Raw genomic sequence first — 16,805 nt, 5'->3', positions numbered from 1 at the left:
AGAGTGGAACCAGAAAGCAAAATACTACAGAAATGCAAGTGAAACTGAATCCTAAACAAAAGGTAAAATGAGATACTGCAGTGCTTTGAAAAGAGAAAAATACTCTATTATTATTATAGACAAAAAATGCCAGAACAGCTGTCTACAGAGAAAGAAGGAATTAAGTCGTTAAAAATGTACCCACACAGCCAAATAGGCAGACAATCAAATTTAGAGACTGTTTTCCCTACGTAACTTCTTGTCTGCATTTACTTATATTTTGAACTGTCACCTCCCCCCAAAAGTGATACCAAGTGATCCTAACAACATTAACAAAAAAACCAAATTTATTTTAAATATCAATTTTTTTTAAAGCTCTAAAAGTTGAGAGGTCAATGGCACACAGACCAATGCTCAAAGTAATTCCCAATTTAGCTTACCTACACATCTTGAAATGTTTGCCCTTCAAGAAAATCCTTCCTTGAGTAATAGATACTTGAGACCCAGAATTAGTCAGTTTCATGTGAATGAGAATAACTTTATCTTGCTCAAGAAAGTGGAGCACAACTTCCCACTTGTTAAGTGTGGACTACACAGTGACTTCCTTCCAAAGAGTGCAGCATAAAAAGGTCAGTGACAAATTATGTTGATAATATGTACCCCTTGATAAGGTGAGGTGAGAATGGCCCTTCACCTCTGTGGTCTTCCTCCCATAAACATATAATCCCAGTCTAACCATGAGAAAAACATGAAACACATCCCAATTGAGGGACATTCTACTAAAAATCTGACCAGTACTCCTCAAAATTGTCAAGATAATTAAAAACAAACCAGTCAGGATTTCCCTGGTAGCGCAGTGGTTAAGAATCTGCTTACCAACACAGGGGACATGGGTTCAATCCCTGGTCTAGGAAGATTCCACCTGCCACAGAGCAACTAAACCCGAGCGCCACAACTGCTAAGTCTGTGCTCTAGGGCCCTTGAGCCACAACTACTGATGCCAGTATGCCAGAGAAGCCACTACAATAAGAAGCCCTTGCACCACAATGAAGAGTAGCCCCCTCTCACCACAACTACAGAAAGCCCATACGTAGCAACGAAGACCCAACAGAGCCAATTAATTAATTAATTAATTAATTTTTTAAAAAGGCTGAGAAACTGTCCCAGCCAACAGGATCCTAAGGAGACACAACTACTAAATGTAATGTGATTTCCTAGATGAGATCCTGGAACAAAAAAAAATTAAATAAGGAAATCTGAATAAAGTATGGACTTTAGTTAACAATAATATATCAATAAGGTTCATTAACTGTAACAAATGTACCGCACTAATGTTCGATGTTAATAACAGGGGAAACTGGATGTTGGGTATACAGGAACTCTTTGTACTATGGTCCCAATCTTTCTGCAAATCTAAAATTTATCTAAAATAAAAAGTTTACTTGGACTTTCCTGGTGGCGCAGTGGTTAAGAATCCGCCTGCCGATTCAGGGGACAGGGGTTCAAGCCCTGGTCCAGGAAGATCCCACATGCCATGGAGCAGCAAAGCCCGTGCACCACAACTACTGAGGCTGCACTCTAGAGCCCGTGAGCCCCAACTACTGAGCCCTCATGCCACAATTACTGAAGCTCGAGGGCCTAGAGCCTGTGCTCCACAAGAGAAGTCACTGCAATGAGAAGCCTGCACACTACAACAAAGAGCAGCCCCTGCTCGCCGCAACTAGAGAAAGCCCTTGTGCAGCAATGAAGACCCAACGTGGCCAATAAATAAATAAATAAACTTATTTTTAAAGAAAAGAAAAATTTCACTTAACTGACAGAACTGACTTGGTAGCAATGAAGTAGAAATGCTTTTACAAAAATACCTTTAAAGATCAAAAACATGATAATTTCAGGTTGACAGACTTAGAAAATAAACCAATTCGGATGTAGCAAAGAAAAGTATACGACAAAAAGATATACTGTGGAAAACAGAATTAAAAATCTACTTTTATTTTAGCAACAAAACTATCAACAACAACAACAAGAACATTTTCTCAGGCTTAATCACATTTCTTCCACAATTTCAAAGCAAGCTCAAAAAGCTTTTCAAGTTTTTCAAGTTGTTTTCAGCTCAAAAACTTTTGGATTTGTAGGTGCTTACTTTCTAAAGAATAATGAAACGCTACAGTTGATAGAAAGGCAAAGAAATATGACATTATTTAACTGAAATTTAATAAATTACTTCAAGTATCAATTTTCAGAAAGGGATCTAGAAGAATACTTTCATTATCTTCAGATACTTGGAGTTGGCACCATAAGTTAATACAAATATTTAGCCAAACTAACAATTCTTCTTATATTTTGTCTTAATAAGCAAAGATTAGGGGGTGGCAGAGACATGTGCCAAAATAAAATAGAGAAAAAAATCCAGACTAGGACTTTACCTCATACATTATGAAAAGTGCCAAATGGATTACAGATTTAACTGTTTAAAAAAGTAAAACTATATAAGAATGTAGTTGAATCAATTTTAACAACATGAGGATTAAGTACAAACTTGAACACCAAATGCATAATCTGTATAGCAGGTGGAAACTGATGCCTCACACACTTTTTTGCCCAAAAAATTTTATCAGCTGATACCACTTAAAACTGAAAGACATTACATAAAAATACTGACTTTACCTTCTACAGGACTATGGGAATTTCTAAAAATATTGGGCCTACATTCCCATTTGACAATCTACTGATGTGGCTACCCTTTTATAAGAGGAACCTAGGCTCCAGCCCACCAGAATCCAACCCCACTCGCAAGTCAGGCTAATTCCACTTTATGTTACCTGCTTAGTTTTCATAAGCATTTGACTTTGAATGCCCATTACACAAAAAGAAAAAATTATAGATTTAACTAAAACATCTATAAGGGAAGGAAAAAATTCAAACCTTAGCCAAAAAGGAAAAAATAGGCAAACAAACCAGAGCAAAAAGACCAGCAGGGAGCACTGAATATGTTTAACTCTAGAACTAAGACTATAAGACAAATGTGGGGACTAGGCTGAAAGAACACAATATAAATGTTACAATATTTATATATTATCAGAGTACCTAACCAACAAAAAAATGGAAGAGCAGGGGAAGAAAGGACAACTTAACTGATAGAGAGAAGAGAATATTACTTAAATAAAATAGCATAAGTGAAAGCTAACAATAAATGACTGCAAATGTTACTACCAGCAAGATACTATGATGTGACTGCCATTTTCCATTACTGTCCACAGTACCCAGTCCTTACCACTTAAATGGAAATTTGCATACTTTAAGATCACACTGTCACACAGTCTCTCATTAAAGCAAAAGTTCAAGTATTACCACTTAATTTAGAAACTGAATGGCTGTTTTATAAATCAATGTTTTGTTTGTTGGCAAATAATGCTTAGATGCTCATATAAATGACCTAATATATAATGTAAATCAGCTAGACAGTCCTTTGAAAAGAAAACTAACAGTCAAAAACTCAATAAACTATCCCAAGAAAGAGACCTAAAATCAAAGATATAAGGAAACTAAAAATTGGGACATGGCTTACAGTCGTTCATTTACAGTGCAAATAGGGAATATTTGCAATGATGGCAATAAGTACAGTAAATTCTGCTATTTTAAAAAAAGGATTAAACAATATAATCAAGGCCAAGATACACAATTGTAACAAAACAGGTAATAATGAAAATTTTAAATTAAATTCCAAGTAATATATGAAATACATAAAATGTTTACAGCCACACAATGAGAGAGATAAGTATTCTTCTCTTTACACAGCTAAATATATTACTAAGTATATCACAAAAAGCAGGATCTTCCCCTCCAAAAAACAAAACAAACAACCTTCAAATACCCCACAGAAACAAAAGGAACCAAAACTTAAAATAAATAAAACGGGGTTATAAGAAAGAAAAAACACCACTTTCTTATCATGATACACTTTTTAATGCATAATATATTAAGCTTCACAATGATAAGACAGCATCTGCAGAGTCTGAAAGGTTTCTCTTAGGGAGAAGAGAAAAATGCAAGCTGAGAGAGGGACTGAAAGAAATGAAATCAAGGATGGGGGAAATGAGGAATAACAAAAAAGAGGGGAATGAGCAAAGGGAAGAGGGGAGAAGAGGAGAAAGAGAGGGGAAGGAAAGAACAAAATTAAAAATTGGCTTGTATATTTTTTAGAGAATTATACCTTCTTGAAGACCAGGATGTATGACCTGCTTGTGCCTCAAGGCCTTCAAGTCTTCTATCAATTCCTTTTCCAACTGGGAAATTCTTGCTCTGGAATCTACTCAGAAAACAATGATAAAATAAGCTATCATATACTACAGAAGAATACAAATTGCATCTTTCACTTCTAGAGCCAAATTCCCAATATCTCTGTCTTTTTTACTATTATATAATACCTGGGTCATTTGTGGCCGATGACTGAAGACTAGAGGATTCTTCTGTTGTTCCATCAACTGCATGAATATCTAGAGCTTCCTAAATTAAAAAAGAAAAAAGAAAAGGAAAGAAAAATGTAGTTCATATCACTTCTAAAGGTTTAAAGGTAAACCAGGAGCATTTTTTTCATTTTGATACTTTTCACTATTTTCTAAATGTTCTATGTTAACATTACTTCAATAATCAGGGATGGGGGAGCAAAAAATTTAAATATAATATACTCAAGCTCACTGACTTAAAACTGTATTTATGCCAATTTATCGCAATTTGTATACTGATTTCTTAGCACCTGTGTAAAGACAGCTTACTCAGCAATTAACAAGGAGGGAGGAAAAGAACCGGCAGAGAGAATTCAATCTCTGTTGACAATTCAGACAATTCAGACAATTTAGAAAGATGAGCTTTCTATAAAAATCTAAAAGAAAAATAATCTAGTCCAAGAGTTCGAGTAAAATAAACAAGGAAACTATCATTGTGACAGCAGAATTAATAAGACTATTAATTTTTTGTTCTCCAATGGTATTCTGCTATTGCTGATGAAAATCAGAGGATGGAGTGTCCCAAAAGAGTTAGTAAACTTTTCACGTATTTATGCCTTTTCAAAATCCATAACAAAATAATGAAAACTCCACTAAGAGCCAAAGATTTTTAAAATTTCAGCTAAACACAGTGCAAAAATCATGAGCTGAGATCAAAACAGACATAATTTTTAAAGTCCCTTCAAACAAAATACCTTAAGTGATGCCTGTTAACCCAATATTCTGGAGATACACCCTTCCCTATGCACACAACCTCACATAATGGATGTATTCACAGTAACTACATTCTAAGTTAATCAGCTAGTATACAATTCAAGGATGACTGGCCTTAAAAGAATGCTGAAAATGACAATCTTACCTTCGATTCAAAGGAAACAAAGAGAACACCATCTACATCTTCCAGATCAGGTTTCACATCTGGAAAAGTACTCCCAGGGCCCACAGGAGTGTTCTTTGTAGAAGCTAAAGATTTTCCTGTGTTTTTAGGTGGCCGCCCTGCCTTAGAGAGTTTCAGTTTTCGTGGCCTTCCTCTTTTTCCAGGGACATTTGGAGGGGCATTCTGATTAGCATTCATAGTCTTGGAGGCCGCTGAAATCTTAAGCATAGTTTTCTTCCTGCCCAAGTCCTCTTTTCCTAAAAATGAATCCCCAACTGAACTCTTTGAACCATCAAGTATTTTTTCTGTGTTAATGATGTCAGATATATCAGGATATTTCCACTGAGGATCTTTAAGTGAGGGATATTTTTGTATCACTCTGAGATCTGGTGAATGTCTTCTAAGACCATTTTCTGATTCCTTGCCTAAGCAGAAGCCAGTCTCAGAATTTTCAATGTACGTAGGCAAATAGTCTAATTCGGTCAACACAGAAGATCTATCCTTCCGAGATGTGGAAAGCATGTTATCAGGGAGCTCGGAAATCTTCACTGTGCTTTTGGTGACAGCACAGGGCTCCAGATAGACTACTGGCATCTTTCCAGCGTCTAATTTGAACATTTTAGCTTTAGCAACACCTGATGGGCTATTTGGTAGCCATTTAGAAGATGGATGGTCAGCTTCTAGGGTATCAGCTTTATTGTGCCTCTTTAGCTGTTTCTCTAGTATAGGATCATCATCGCTGTTTGAGTATACATCTGTTTCCTCATCTGTCTCTTCCTGTTTCACAGTGATCCCTTCTGGGCACTCACCAAGTTCATATTCATAATCATCTAAAGGCTCTTCTTTAATGACAACACTGAAGTTTTCATTTGGGTTTAACGGTGATGTTACATGGGAACCATCTTCAAAATTGTTGCCAACAAGACTGGAGAGACAGGGCAGGGAGGGTTAAAAAGCACAGAATTATCCATAAATAAGACTCAGGAGGGGTAAAGGAAAAAAAAAGATTGCTAGAAACCAAGTAAAATCACATCAGATTTCAAGAGTCATTCATTAAAAAAAAAAAAAAAAACTATGTATAACATAACAAGGTTCTCAAAAACAGTTTATTAACATCACACTTTTACATATTCTGTCAATTTCTCTTGAAAAATATATAAAATAGAGTTGTTTTAACAAGTAACTTTCATCACTAAATCAAAAGGCAAGATATGTTATAATACTTATTTTCCTAATGGTAGTCTTCAAATGAACTCATTTTGAAAGTCAGCTGGCACTGATCCAAAATCAAACTCTAGAAATCTACATACTAATCAACTACTGCCAATAAAAACAAACAAATGTCCATTATAATTTAAAATAAACATCAGGAAGGGCCTTTCAAACAGCCCACTGATTTTTTTTAATTGACATAAAATTCATGTAACATAAAACATAACATTTCAACCATTTTAAAATGTACAAGTCAATAGTTTTCTCGTTGTAGTCCCAATGTTGTTGCCAGGTGATTTTTCAAAGCAAAAATTGAAAAAGTCACTTTCAATGTAAAGAATCCAGCATCAGTTCTTCCAAAATAAAAGGGTAGAGTGGATGAAGGCAAGGACATATAACCTGTCTAGACTTAGTGTTTATAATTCATCAAAAAACAAAACAAACTTTTTAGGTTCCCACTTCTCCCAATTCATCATTGAAAGCACATGAACTATACTGACATATCTTGAGGGCATGTTAGAACTACTCACTAACACACTTAAAGTCACTTTATCTTAAAACTTTCATTTACCTCAAATACGTAAAAGCAACCATTAAATCAATCTATAGCTACTTGTTCCTTGCAAAACGGACTTAAGTTCGTGACCTTACTCAAAAATTCTTCAATGGAGGACTTCCACTTCCAGTTAGAATACAGAAGTTCACGAAGACCATATAACTCCTGCCATAATAATGAAAAAACACTAGATAAATTTAAAACCCTATTCTTTCTTTAAAGCCATTGAAGACTTCTGGGTATAAGTAAATTTAAATGAAATGAATTTCAGAGAGGGACCAGCCTTCTCTAAGTGACCACAGATTGCTACTGCTTTCAACCCTGTGTGGCTTTTACATTGCTCGAAGCACAAGTGAAGAGAGAAAAATGCTGCTACAGGCAAAAAAGCTTTGTGGGGACACAGAGAAACCAAACTTTTAATGCCTGAGTATGGGCAGACTAGAATCTGGAGAACCCCAAAGAGAAGACAAGCCCTTACTCCCACCAACCATCCTCCAGAGGACTTTTACAGAATTTCCAGTGATGCAGAAACCTGGCCTGAAAACAGAAACTTAGTCTCTCAGCACTTAGATCCTAAGGCCCTCTGAAAGAGGAGTTCAATCCTACCCTTAAAACTGAGGTGAGCTGAAATTTACTGAAGTAAATCATCTAGACCAAGGGTCCCCAACCTCTGTCCCACAGACCAATCAGCAGTCTTTGGCCTGTTAGGAACCAGGCCACACAGCAGAAGGTGAGTGACACTCGAGCAAAGCTTCATCTTCCGCTCCCCATTGCTCACATTACAGCCTAAACCACCCGCCCCCCCATTGCTCCCATCTTGCATTACCACCTGAACCTTACACCACCACCCCCACCCCTGCTGAACAATTGTCTTCCACAAAACTGGTCTCTGGTGCCAAAAAGGCTGGGAACCACTGATCTAGACTGAAGGACAGAGAAAAAGGAAAAGCAAAAGAAGTGTCAGAGACCTGTGGGACACAACAGTTTACCTAATACACTAGTAGTTGCACCTCCAAAAAGGTAGGAGAAGACTTCCTAGGTGGTGCAGTGGTAAAGAATCCACCTGCCAATGCAGAGGACACGGGTTCGAGCCCTGCCCTGGGAAGATTCCACATGCCATGGAGCAACTAAGCCCATGCGCCACAACTATTGAGCCTATGCTCTAGAGCCCGTGAGCCACAACTACTGAGCCCATGTGCCACAACTATTGAAGCCCACACGCCTAGGGTCCATGCTCCACAACAAGAGAAGCCACTAAAATGAGGAGCCTGCGCACCACAATTAAGAGTAGCCCCCGCTCTCAGCAACTAGAGAAAGCCTGTGTGCAGCAACGAAGACCCAACACAGCCAATAAATAAATAAAATTAATTAATTAATTAAACAAAAACTCAAAGAAATGCAAATAAATATTAAAAAAAATTAAAAAAAAAAAGGTAGGAGAAAGAAAGGATAAACATTTGAAGACAAAATGAACAAAAATATTCCAAAAGTACAAGATTTTAATCCACAGATCCAAGAAGCTCAGCAAATACCAAGGAGAAAGTCATACCTGGGCACATCAAGCAAGTGAAAAAAGATCAAGAGAAAAACCTCATAAGCCAGGAAGGGAAAAAGACATTAGACTAGAGGAAAAAGATGAGAACAACAGACTAACTACTCATTGGAAACAATGTAAAACAGAAGACAATGGAATGAGATCCACCATAATGTATTTAAAGAGTCAACTGTAGGCTTCCTAGGTGGCGCTGTGGTTGAGAATCCACCTGCCGATGCAGGGGACATGGGTTCGATCCCCGCTCCAGGAAGATACCACTATGCCGCAGAGCAGCTAAGCCCATGCACCACAACTACTGAGCCTGCGCTTTAGAGCCCGTGAGCCACAACTATTGAGCCCATGTGCTGCAACTACTGAAGCCCACGTGCCTAGAGCCCGTGCTCCACAACAAGAGAAGCCACGGCAATGAGGAGCCCGCACGCCACAACGAAGAGTAGCCCCCACTCACCTCAACTAAAAAGAAAACCCGTGCACAGCAAAAAAGACCCAACACAGCCAATAAAATAAATAAATAAATTTATAAAAAAAAAAAGTCAATGTAATGTTCTACATCTACCAAAAGAAGCCTTCGAAGCTTATAGACATTTTAAGGCATCTGAAAGAATTGATACTTCTCAAAAAAATACTATTTTCTTAGACCAAAGCAAGACAAGGATATTATCTCCCAACCACTTTTACCTACAGTAATCATACTGTAATTACTGATTTATAGTATAGAGGTCCTGCCAGGGTGATGAGGCAAGAAAAAAGAAATAAAAGAAGTCGAGACTGAAAAGAAGTTTAGAAAAAAAAAAAACCTCTATGTGTAGATGACATGATCTTGTATACAGTCAGCCACCAGTATCTGAGGGAGACTGGTTCCAGAACTCCCCACAGATACTAAACTCTGTGGATACTGAACAGAAAATCCTAAGAAATCCACTAAAAAAAACTATTAGAATAAATGAGTTTGGCAAGATTGCAGGATCCAAGATCAATACATGCCAAAATAATTGTATTTCTACACACTAGGAACGTCAAAAATGAAATTGAGAAGACAACTCTACAACAGCATCAACAAGAATAAAATACTCAATAAACTGAACCAAAGAACTGTAAGGCTTATACACAGAAAATTACACAACTGTTGGGAAAAAACAAAAACCTAAAAAAAAAAGATAAATATTCCACAATTACTTACTAGAAGATTTAATATTGGTGAGACAGCAATACTCCCCAAAAATGATCTGTAGATTCAAAACAATCTCTATCAATGCCCCATCTGGTATTTCTGTAAAAATTGACAAGCTGATCTTACAATTCACATGGAAATACAAGGGACCGTACAAAAACTCAAAGTATCTTGAAAAATAGAAACAAATGAGGATTCATACTACCCAATTCAAAACTAACTACGAAGCTACAGTAATCAGCATAAAGCTAAACATACCAATCCACTGAACAGAATTCAGAGTCCTGTAACAAACGCCAACATTTACAATAATTTTTCCTTTTTTTTCTTTTCTTTCTTTTTAGGCCACACCGTGCAGCATGCAGTATCTTAGTTTCCTGACAAGGGATCAAACCCATGCCCCCTCCACTGGGAGCAAGGAGTCTTAACCACTGGACCCCCAGGGAAGCCCTCTATTGATTTTCAACTGAATTTAATTCAAGGGTGCCAAGACAATTCAGTGGGGAAAGAACAGGCTTATCAACACCAACTACTTATTCAATACAAACACTTGTACACAAATGTTCACAGCAACATTATTTATAATAGTTAAAAAGTGGAAACAACCTTAATGTCTTTCAAGTAATAAATGGATAAATAAAATGTAGTATATCCACAGAACAGAATACTATTCAGTAATAAAAGGAATTAAGTACAGATACATGCTACAACATGAACCTTGAAAACATTATGCTAAGTAATGCACAAAAGACCACATATTATATGATCCCATTTATATGTAATGTCCAGAATAGGCAAATCCACAGAGATAAAAAAAGAGACTGGTGGTTGCATATGGTTGGGTGGGGTTGAACAGTGGCTGAAGGAAAATAGGGAGTGACTAGTAGCAGACACAGGGTTTCTTTTTAGGGGTGATAAAATGTCCTTATAATGACCATGGTCATGGCTGTACAATTCTGTGAATATATAAAAAAATCACCAAACTGAACACTTTTAAAGGATGAATTACATAGCAGTGAAGTACATCTCAGTTTTTTTTTTTTAAGTTTAAAAAAATACTAAAGGAAGTTCTTCAGACTGATAGGAAATGAACTAGTATGAAAATGGATCCAGGAATGAATGAAAAGATCCAGGAAAAATAAATATGTGAATAAATATAAAAGACTGTTTTTCTTACATTTATTTAAATGACTACTGACTGTTTAAATAGAATAATAACATTTATTATTATATAACGTATCTAAGGACATGAACAACAAGGACATTAGCTGGTCATGAACTGTTATGATATTAATTTAATTCTACTTCATAAGAATGTATAATGCTACAGAATGAATTGTGTTCCCTCCCAAATTCATACACTGAAGCCCTAACCCCCATGTGACTGTACATGGAGATAGGGTCATGAGGTCATACCAGGGAGTCTCTCTCTTCTCTACATGAGGACACAGCTAGAAGTCTACAAGTCAGGTTAAGAGTTCCCAACAAAATTGAACCTTGCCAAAACTATTACTTGGACTTTCCAGCCTCCAGAAATGGGAGAAAATAAATTTTCATTGTGTAAGTCACCTAGTCTGTGGTATTTTGTTATGTCAACCTGAGCAGACTAATACAAACACTTAAAAAACAAAAAATTTACAGAGTCACAGCTAAAAAACCAATAGGCCACATGGATTGAATTTTAAAAAAGTAACCTAAATGAAAACAAGGAAGAATAAAAGAATAGATGACAGAAACAGAAAATACCAAGATGAAATGCTTAAAGCACAGCCACATCAGTAATAATATTAAATGTACGAGAACAAAACAGTCCAATTAAAAGTCTAGAGTGGACAAAGAAAAAGGTCCCAACTATAAGCTATTTAAAAGAACAACAATTAAAAATAAAATAAAATAAAATAAAATAAAATAAAAGAACAACAATTTCAATCTAAAGACACAGACAGACTAAAAATAAAAGGAAGAAAAAAGATAAAACCACGCAAACAGAAAATCAGATGAAAGCCAATGTGGCTCAATAACACGAGTCAAAGCAGACTTTAAGAGTACCATCGGAGACAAAGAGGGTTATTATAAAAAATTTATGAGCTCAATTCACCAAAAGGATACAACAATCCTAAATGTATATGTATCCTATCAAAATATCTGAAGCAAAAATTTATAGTACAAAAAAGAAAGACAGGGACTTCCCTGGTGGCACAGTGGTTAAGACTCCGCACTCCCAATGGAGGGGGCCTGGGTTCGATCTCTGGTCAGGGAACTAGATCCCACATGTATGCTGAAACTAAGAGTTCACATGCCACAGCTAAGGAGCTCACGAGCTGCAACCAAGGAGCCCATCTGCTGCAACTAGGACCCAGTTCAACCAAGTTAATTAATTATTTAATTGAACAATGAATTAAACTTACCTGGTAAGACTTTATAGAACACTACATCCAACAACTGTACAAGTGTTCTTGAAGTATTAAAACAGAACCATAGGCTAGACAATGCAGCAGAGTCATGATAAATGCTATTTCAAAGGTTTTACATAGAAAAAAATAGAATCAAACTACAAATTAATAACAATTTCAACACAACATACCAAAATTTGTAGAATGCACCTAAAGCAGTGCTAAGTGGGATTTTATAGCTTGAAATAAAAGGTCTAAAATCAATTATCTTAGGGATTGATAAACTTTTTGGAAAGGGCTAGATAATAAAAATTTTAGGCTTTGAAGACTGTACAATCTCTACTCAACTCTACCACACCACAGCATAAAAGAAGCCACAAGACAATACATAAATAAGTGAGCATAGCTGTGTTCTAACAAATGGACACTGAAATTTGAATTTTATATAATTTTCACATCACAAAATATTACTATTCTTTTGTTTTCCCCCAACCATTTGAAAATATAAAAACCACAGTCTGTGGGCCATAACAAAAAAACAAACAAAAAAAACAACAACACGGCAGGTCCACAGGTCTTAGTCTGCCAACTCCTGAATTGAAATAGGCAAATTAAAACAAAAGCAAGCAGAAAGGAGGAAATAAAGAGGAAAAAACTGAATTAAACAGATAACAATGGAGAAATTGAATTTATGATTTGAAACCTGCCAACAAAGAAAACTCTACGGCTTTCTTCAAGTCTAGCAAAGACATGATAAAGTGCCAACCTTGCACAAACTCAGAAAATACAGGAGAATCTAACACTTTACCACTTGTTTTATGAAAAAAGCAAAACCCTGAAACCAAAGTATCAGAAATAAAAATATTCTTCATGAATTCAGATGTAAAAATCCTCAATGAAATATCAGTAAATTGAACCCAATATTTAAGATGATGTTATTACAACCAAGTCGTTTTTATTCCAGGAATACAAAAGCTCTTACAGCATTTCCAGCCCTCACTCCCACACAGCCCCCACCCCACTGTAAAAAAAAAAAAAAAAAAAAAAAATCAAATTAATTAACCAGGACTTCCCTGATGGCACAGTGGTTAAGAATCCGCCTGCCAATACAGGGGACACAATTCAATCCCTGGTTGGGGAAGATCCCACATGCCACGGAGCAACTAAGCCCATGTGCCACAACTGCTGAGCATGTGTGTTCTCTAACACCTACAAGCCACAACTACAGAGCCCACGCACCGCAACTACTAGCCTGCACGCCTACAGCCTGTGCTGCACAACAGGAGAAGCCACCACAATGAAGAGCAGCCACTGCTGCAACTATAGAAAGCCCAAGCGCAGCAATGAAGACCGAACACAGCCTCCCCCCAAAATTAATTTTTAAAAAAATTTTTAAAAACTAATTACTTAACCATACTCACAAAATAAATGGAGGACCTAGAGACTGTCATAGAGTGAAGTAAGTCAGAAAGAAAAACAAATATAGTATATTAACGTATATATGTGGAATCTAGAAAAATGGTACAGATCAACCAGTTTGCAAGGCAGAAATAGAGACACAGATGTAGAGAACAAGTATATGGACATCAAGGGGGGAAATTGGGGGGGTTGCGATGTGATGAACTGGGAGATTGGGACTGCCATATATACATTAATATGTATAAAACAGATGACTAATAAGAAAAAAAAACAAATTGTACACTTTAAGAGATAAAAATAAAAAAGGGAGAAAAACAAACAACACCTTAATGGATACAACAACATCATTTGATAAAATTCCATACTCATATTTTTGGGGGGAAGGGATGTGTGGGGTCTTCGTTGCTGCGTGTGGGCTTTCTCTAGTTGCAGCGAGCTGGGGCTACTCTTTGTTGCAGTGAGCGGGCTTCTCATTGTGGTGGCTTCTCTTGTTGCAGAGCATGGGCTCTACGGCACGCAGGCTTCAGTTACTGCAGCATGCAGGCTCAGTAGTTGTGGCTCATGGGCTCTAGAGCCCAGTCTCAGTAGTTGCGGCACACAGGCTTAGCTGCTCCCCCGTGTGGGATCTCCCCAGACTAGAGATTAAACCCATGTTCCCCACACTGGCAGGCAGAGTCTTAACCACTGCGCCACCAGGGAAGTCCCTCGATACTCATTCTTAACAACACTTAGGAAATCAGGACTGGAAGGAAAGTTCTCAATGTGATATAGGGCATTACAAAAAACCTAAAGCCAACACCATAATACCTAATAAGAAATACTGAACGATGGCCATCAACAAAAAATCTAAAAACAATAAATGCTGGAGAAGGTGCAGAGAAAAGGGAACCCTCCTGCACTGTTGGAGGAAATGTAAATTGGTACAGCCACTATGGAGAACAGTATGGAAGTTCCTTAAAAAACTAAAAATGGAACTACCATATGACCCAGCAATCCCACTACTGGACATATACCCACAGAAAACCATAATCCAAAAAGAAACATGTACCACAATGTTCACTGCTGTACTATTTACAATAGCCAGGACATGGAAACAACCTAAATGCCCATCAACAGATGAATGGATAAAGAAGATGCGGCACATATATACAATGGAATATTACTCAGCCATAAAAAGGAATGGAACTGAGTTATTTGTAGTGAGGTGGATGGACCTAGAGACTGTCATACAGGGTGAAGTAAGCCAGAAAGAGAAAAACAAATACTGTATGCTAACTCACATATATGGAATCTAAAAAAATGGTACTGATGAACCCAGTGACAGGGCAAGAATAAAGATGCAGAAGTAGAGAACAGACTTGAGGACATGGGGTGAAGGGTGAAGGGGAAGCGGGGACGAAGTGAGAGAGTAGCACTGGCATATATACACTACCAAATGTAGAGTAGATAGCTGGTGGGAAGCTGCTGCATAACACAGAGAGATCAACTCAATGATGGATGATGACTTAGAGGGCTGGGATAGAGAGGGTGGGAGGGATTTTCGGCAGGGAGGGGATATGGGGATATATGTATAAACACAGCTGATTCACTTTGTTGTACAGCAAAAGCTGGCACAACAGTGTAAAGCAATTATAATCCAATGAAGAGCTAAAAAAAAGAAAAACTGTTTTCTTACAATGATGAGAACAACCACACCAAGGCTCATCATTGTGAGATTTCATACTATAAGAGATCAACAAAAAAATCTTAAGAGCCTTCAAACTACCAGGAATCAAACTTTTCAACAGGAAACTGGAACCCCAACAACACATTTTCAGCACAGAATTAAACACTCAGCCAAAAAACAAAGTATGACAGCATAATAAAGCTATTTTTCAACATGCAAGAAGAAAATTGTTGAGGGGAGTCAAGAAGAGGATGACTACCTTCCTTAGAAGTGATTTTATTTAAGTGTTCTAAAATTCTATGTCCCATACATCCTTTCTGAGGAAATTACTGAAAATGCACTCAAAAAATGCAAATTAAAACCAAAATGCTCCCACTTTCACCACTTCTATTTAACATAGTACTGAAAACTGTAACTAAAGCAATTAGGTAAGAAAAAAAATAGTACTAATTCAAATTGGAAAAGAAAAAGTAAAGGTATCTCTACCATAGGTGACATAATCCTATATGTAGAAAACTCTAAATAACACACACACACAATTAGTTAATAAATTCAGCAAAGCTGCAGGATACAAAATCGATATAAAGGATCAGCTGGTATTTCCATACACTGTGCAATACACAATATGAAGCAGCAATTTCCTTTTCAAAAAAGAAATAAGGATGAAATTAAGAGCTGGTTCTTTGAAAAGACAAACAAAACCGACAAACTTTCAGCCAGGTTCATCAAGAAAAAAAAGAGGACCTCAAAAAATCAAAAATAACAAAAGAGAAGTAACAACCAACACCACAGAAACACAAAGGATCAAAAAGAGATTACGCCACACAATTATATGCCAATAAAACGGGCAATCTAGAAGAACTAGATAAATTCCTAAGAATAATCACCTAGCACAATCTCCCAAGATTGAATCAGGAAGAAATACAAAATATAAACAGACTGATTACAGTAAGTCCCCTACATACAAATCTTCAAGTTGTGAACTTGCAAAGATGCAAATGTGCATTCCATCAATGTCAGGCATGAGTGAAACTGCACCTTGCCCTCCATCCCCTACTGCTGAAGATCCTTCAGCCCTACTATCTTCCACCTCCCCTCCTTCCTCCAGTCAGTAAGTCTTCTTGCCTGTTCACTTGATGCCAGCCCTGGTATGCCAGCTGTTGTACTGTACTATTGTACTTTTCAAGGTACTGTACTGTAAGATTTAAAATGTTTTGTTTATTTTCTGTGTTTGCTTTTTATACACTATTTGTGTGAAAAGCATTATAAACCTATTACAATACAGTATTATATAGCCAACTGTGTTAGCTGGGTACCAAAGATAACTATGTTGGACTTACGAACAAATTGAACCTATTAATGCACTCTTGTTACAGAACTCGTTGGTATATTGGGGACTTACTGTACCAGTGATAAAATGTAATCAGTTAACTTAAAAGACTCCCAAGGAACAAAAATCCAGGAACAGACGG

The 16,805-nt window shown here is 36.9% G+C and overlaps 1 protein-coding gene across 37 annotated transcripts in view; it reads right to left on the bottom strand.

The window, feature by feature from the left end:
- MGA (MAX dimerization protein MGA) overlaps positions 1–16,805 on the bottom strand; it is a 166,690-nt gene that overhangs the window by 57,155 nt on the left and 92,730 nt on the right. For all 37 annotated transcript variants that reach the window (XR_009051326.1, XR_009051327.1, XM_057721775.1 and 34 more), the window contains 3 exons: positions 5,344–6,286; positions 4,407–4,485; positions 4,193–4,288 (listed from right to left, as the gene is read on the bottom strand). Coding sequence is in view for 35 of the 37 variants with exons in the window: in XM_057721775.1 (XP_057577758.1) it covers positions 4,193–4,288; positions 4,407–4,485; positions 5,344–6,286 (1,118 nt within the window). In the remaining 2 variants the exon portion in view is untranslated. The remainder of the gene's footprint in view (positions 1–4,192; positions 4,289–4,406; positions 4,486–5,343; positions 6,287–16,805) is intronic.

Source organism: Hippopotamus amphibius, chromosome 2 (assembly GCF_030028045.1).
Source record: "Hippopotamus amphibius kiboko isolate mHipAmp2 chromosome 2, mHipAmp2.hap2, whole genome shotgun sequence".
Lineage (NCBI taxonomy): Eukaryota > Metazoa > Chordata > Mammalia > Artiodactyla > Hippopotamidae > Hippopotamus > Hippopotamus amphibius.
The sequence above is the reverse complement of the archived record's forward strand: the minus strand, read 5'-3'. Positions and strand labels throughout refer to the sequence as shown.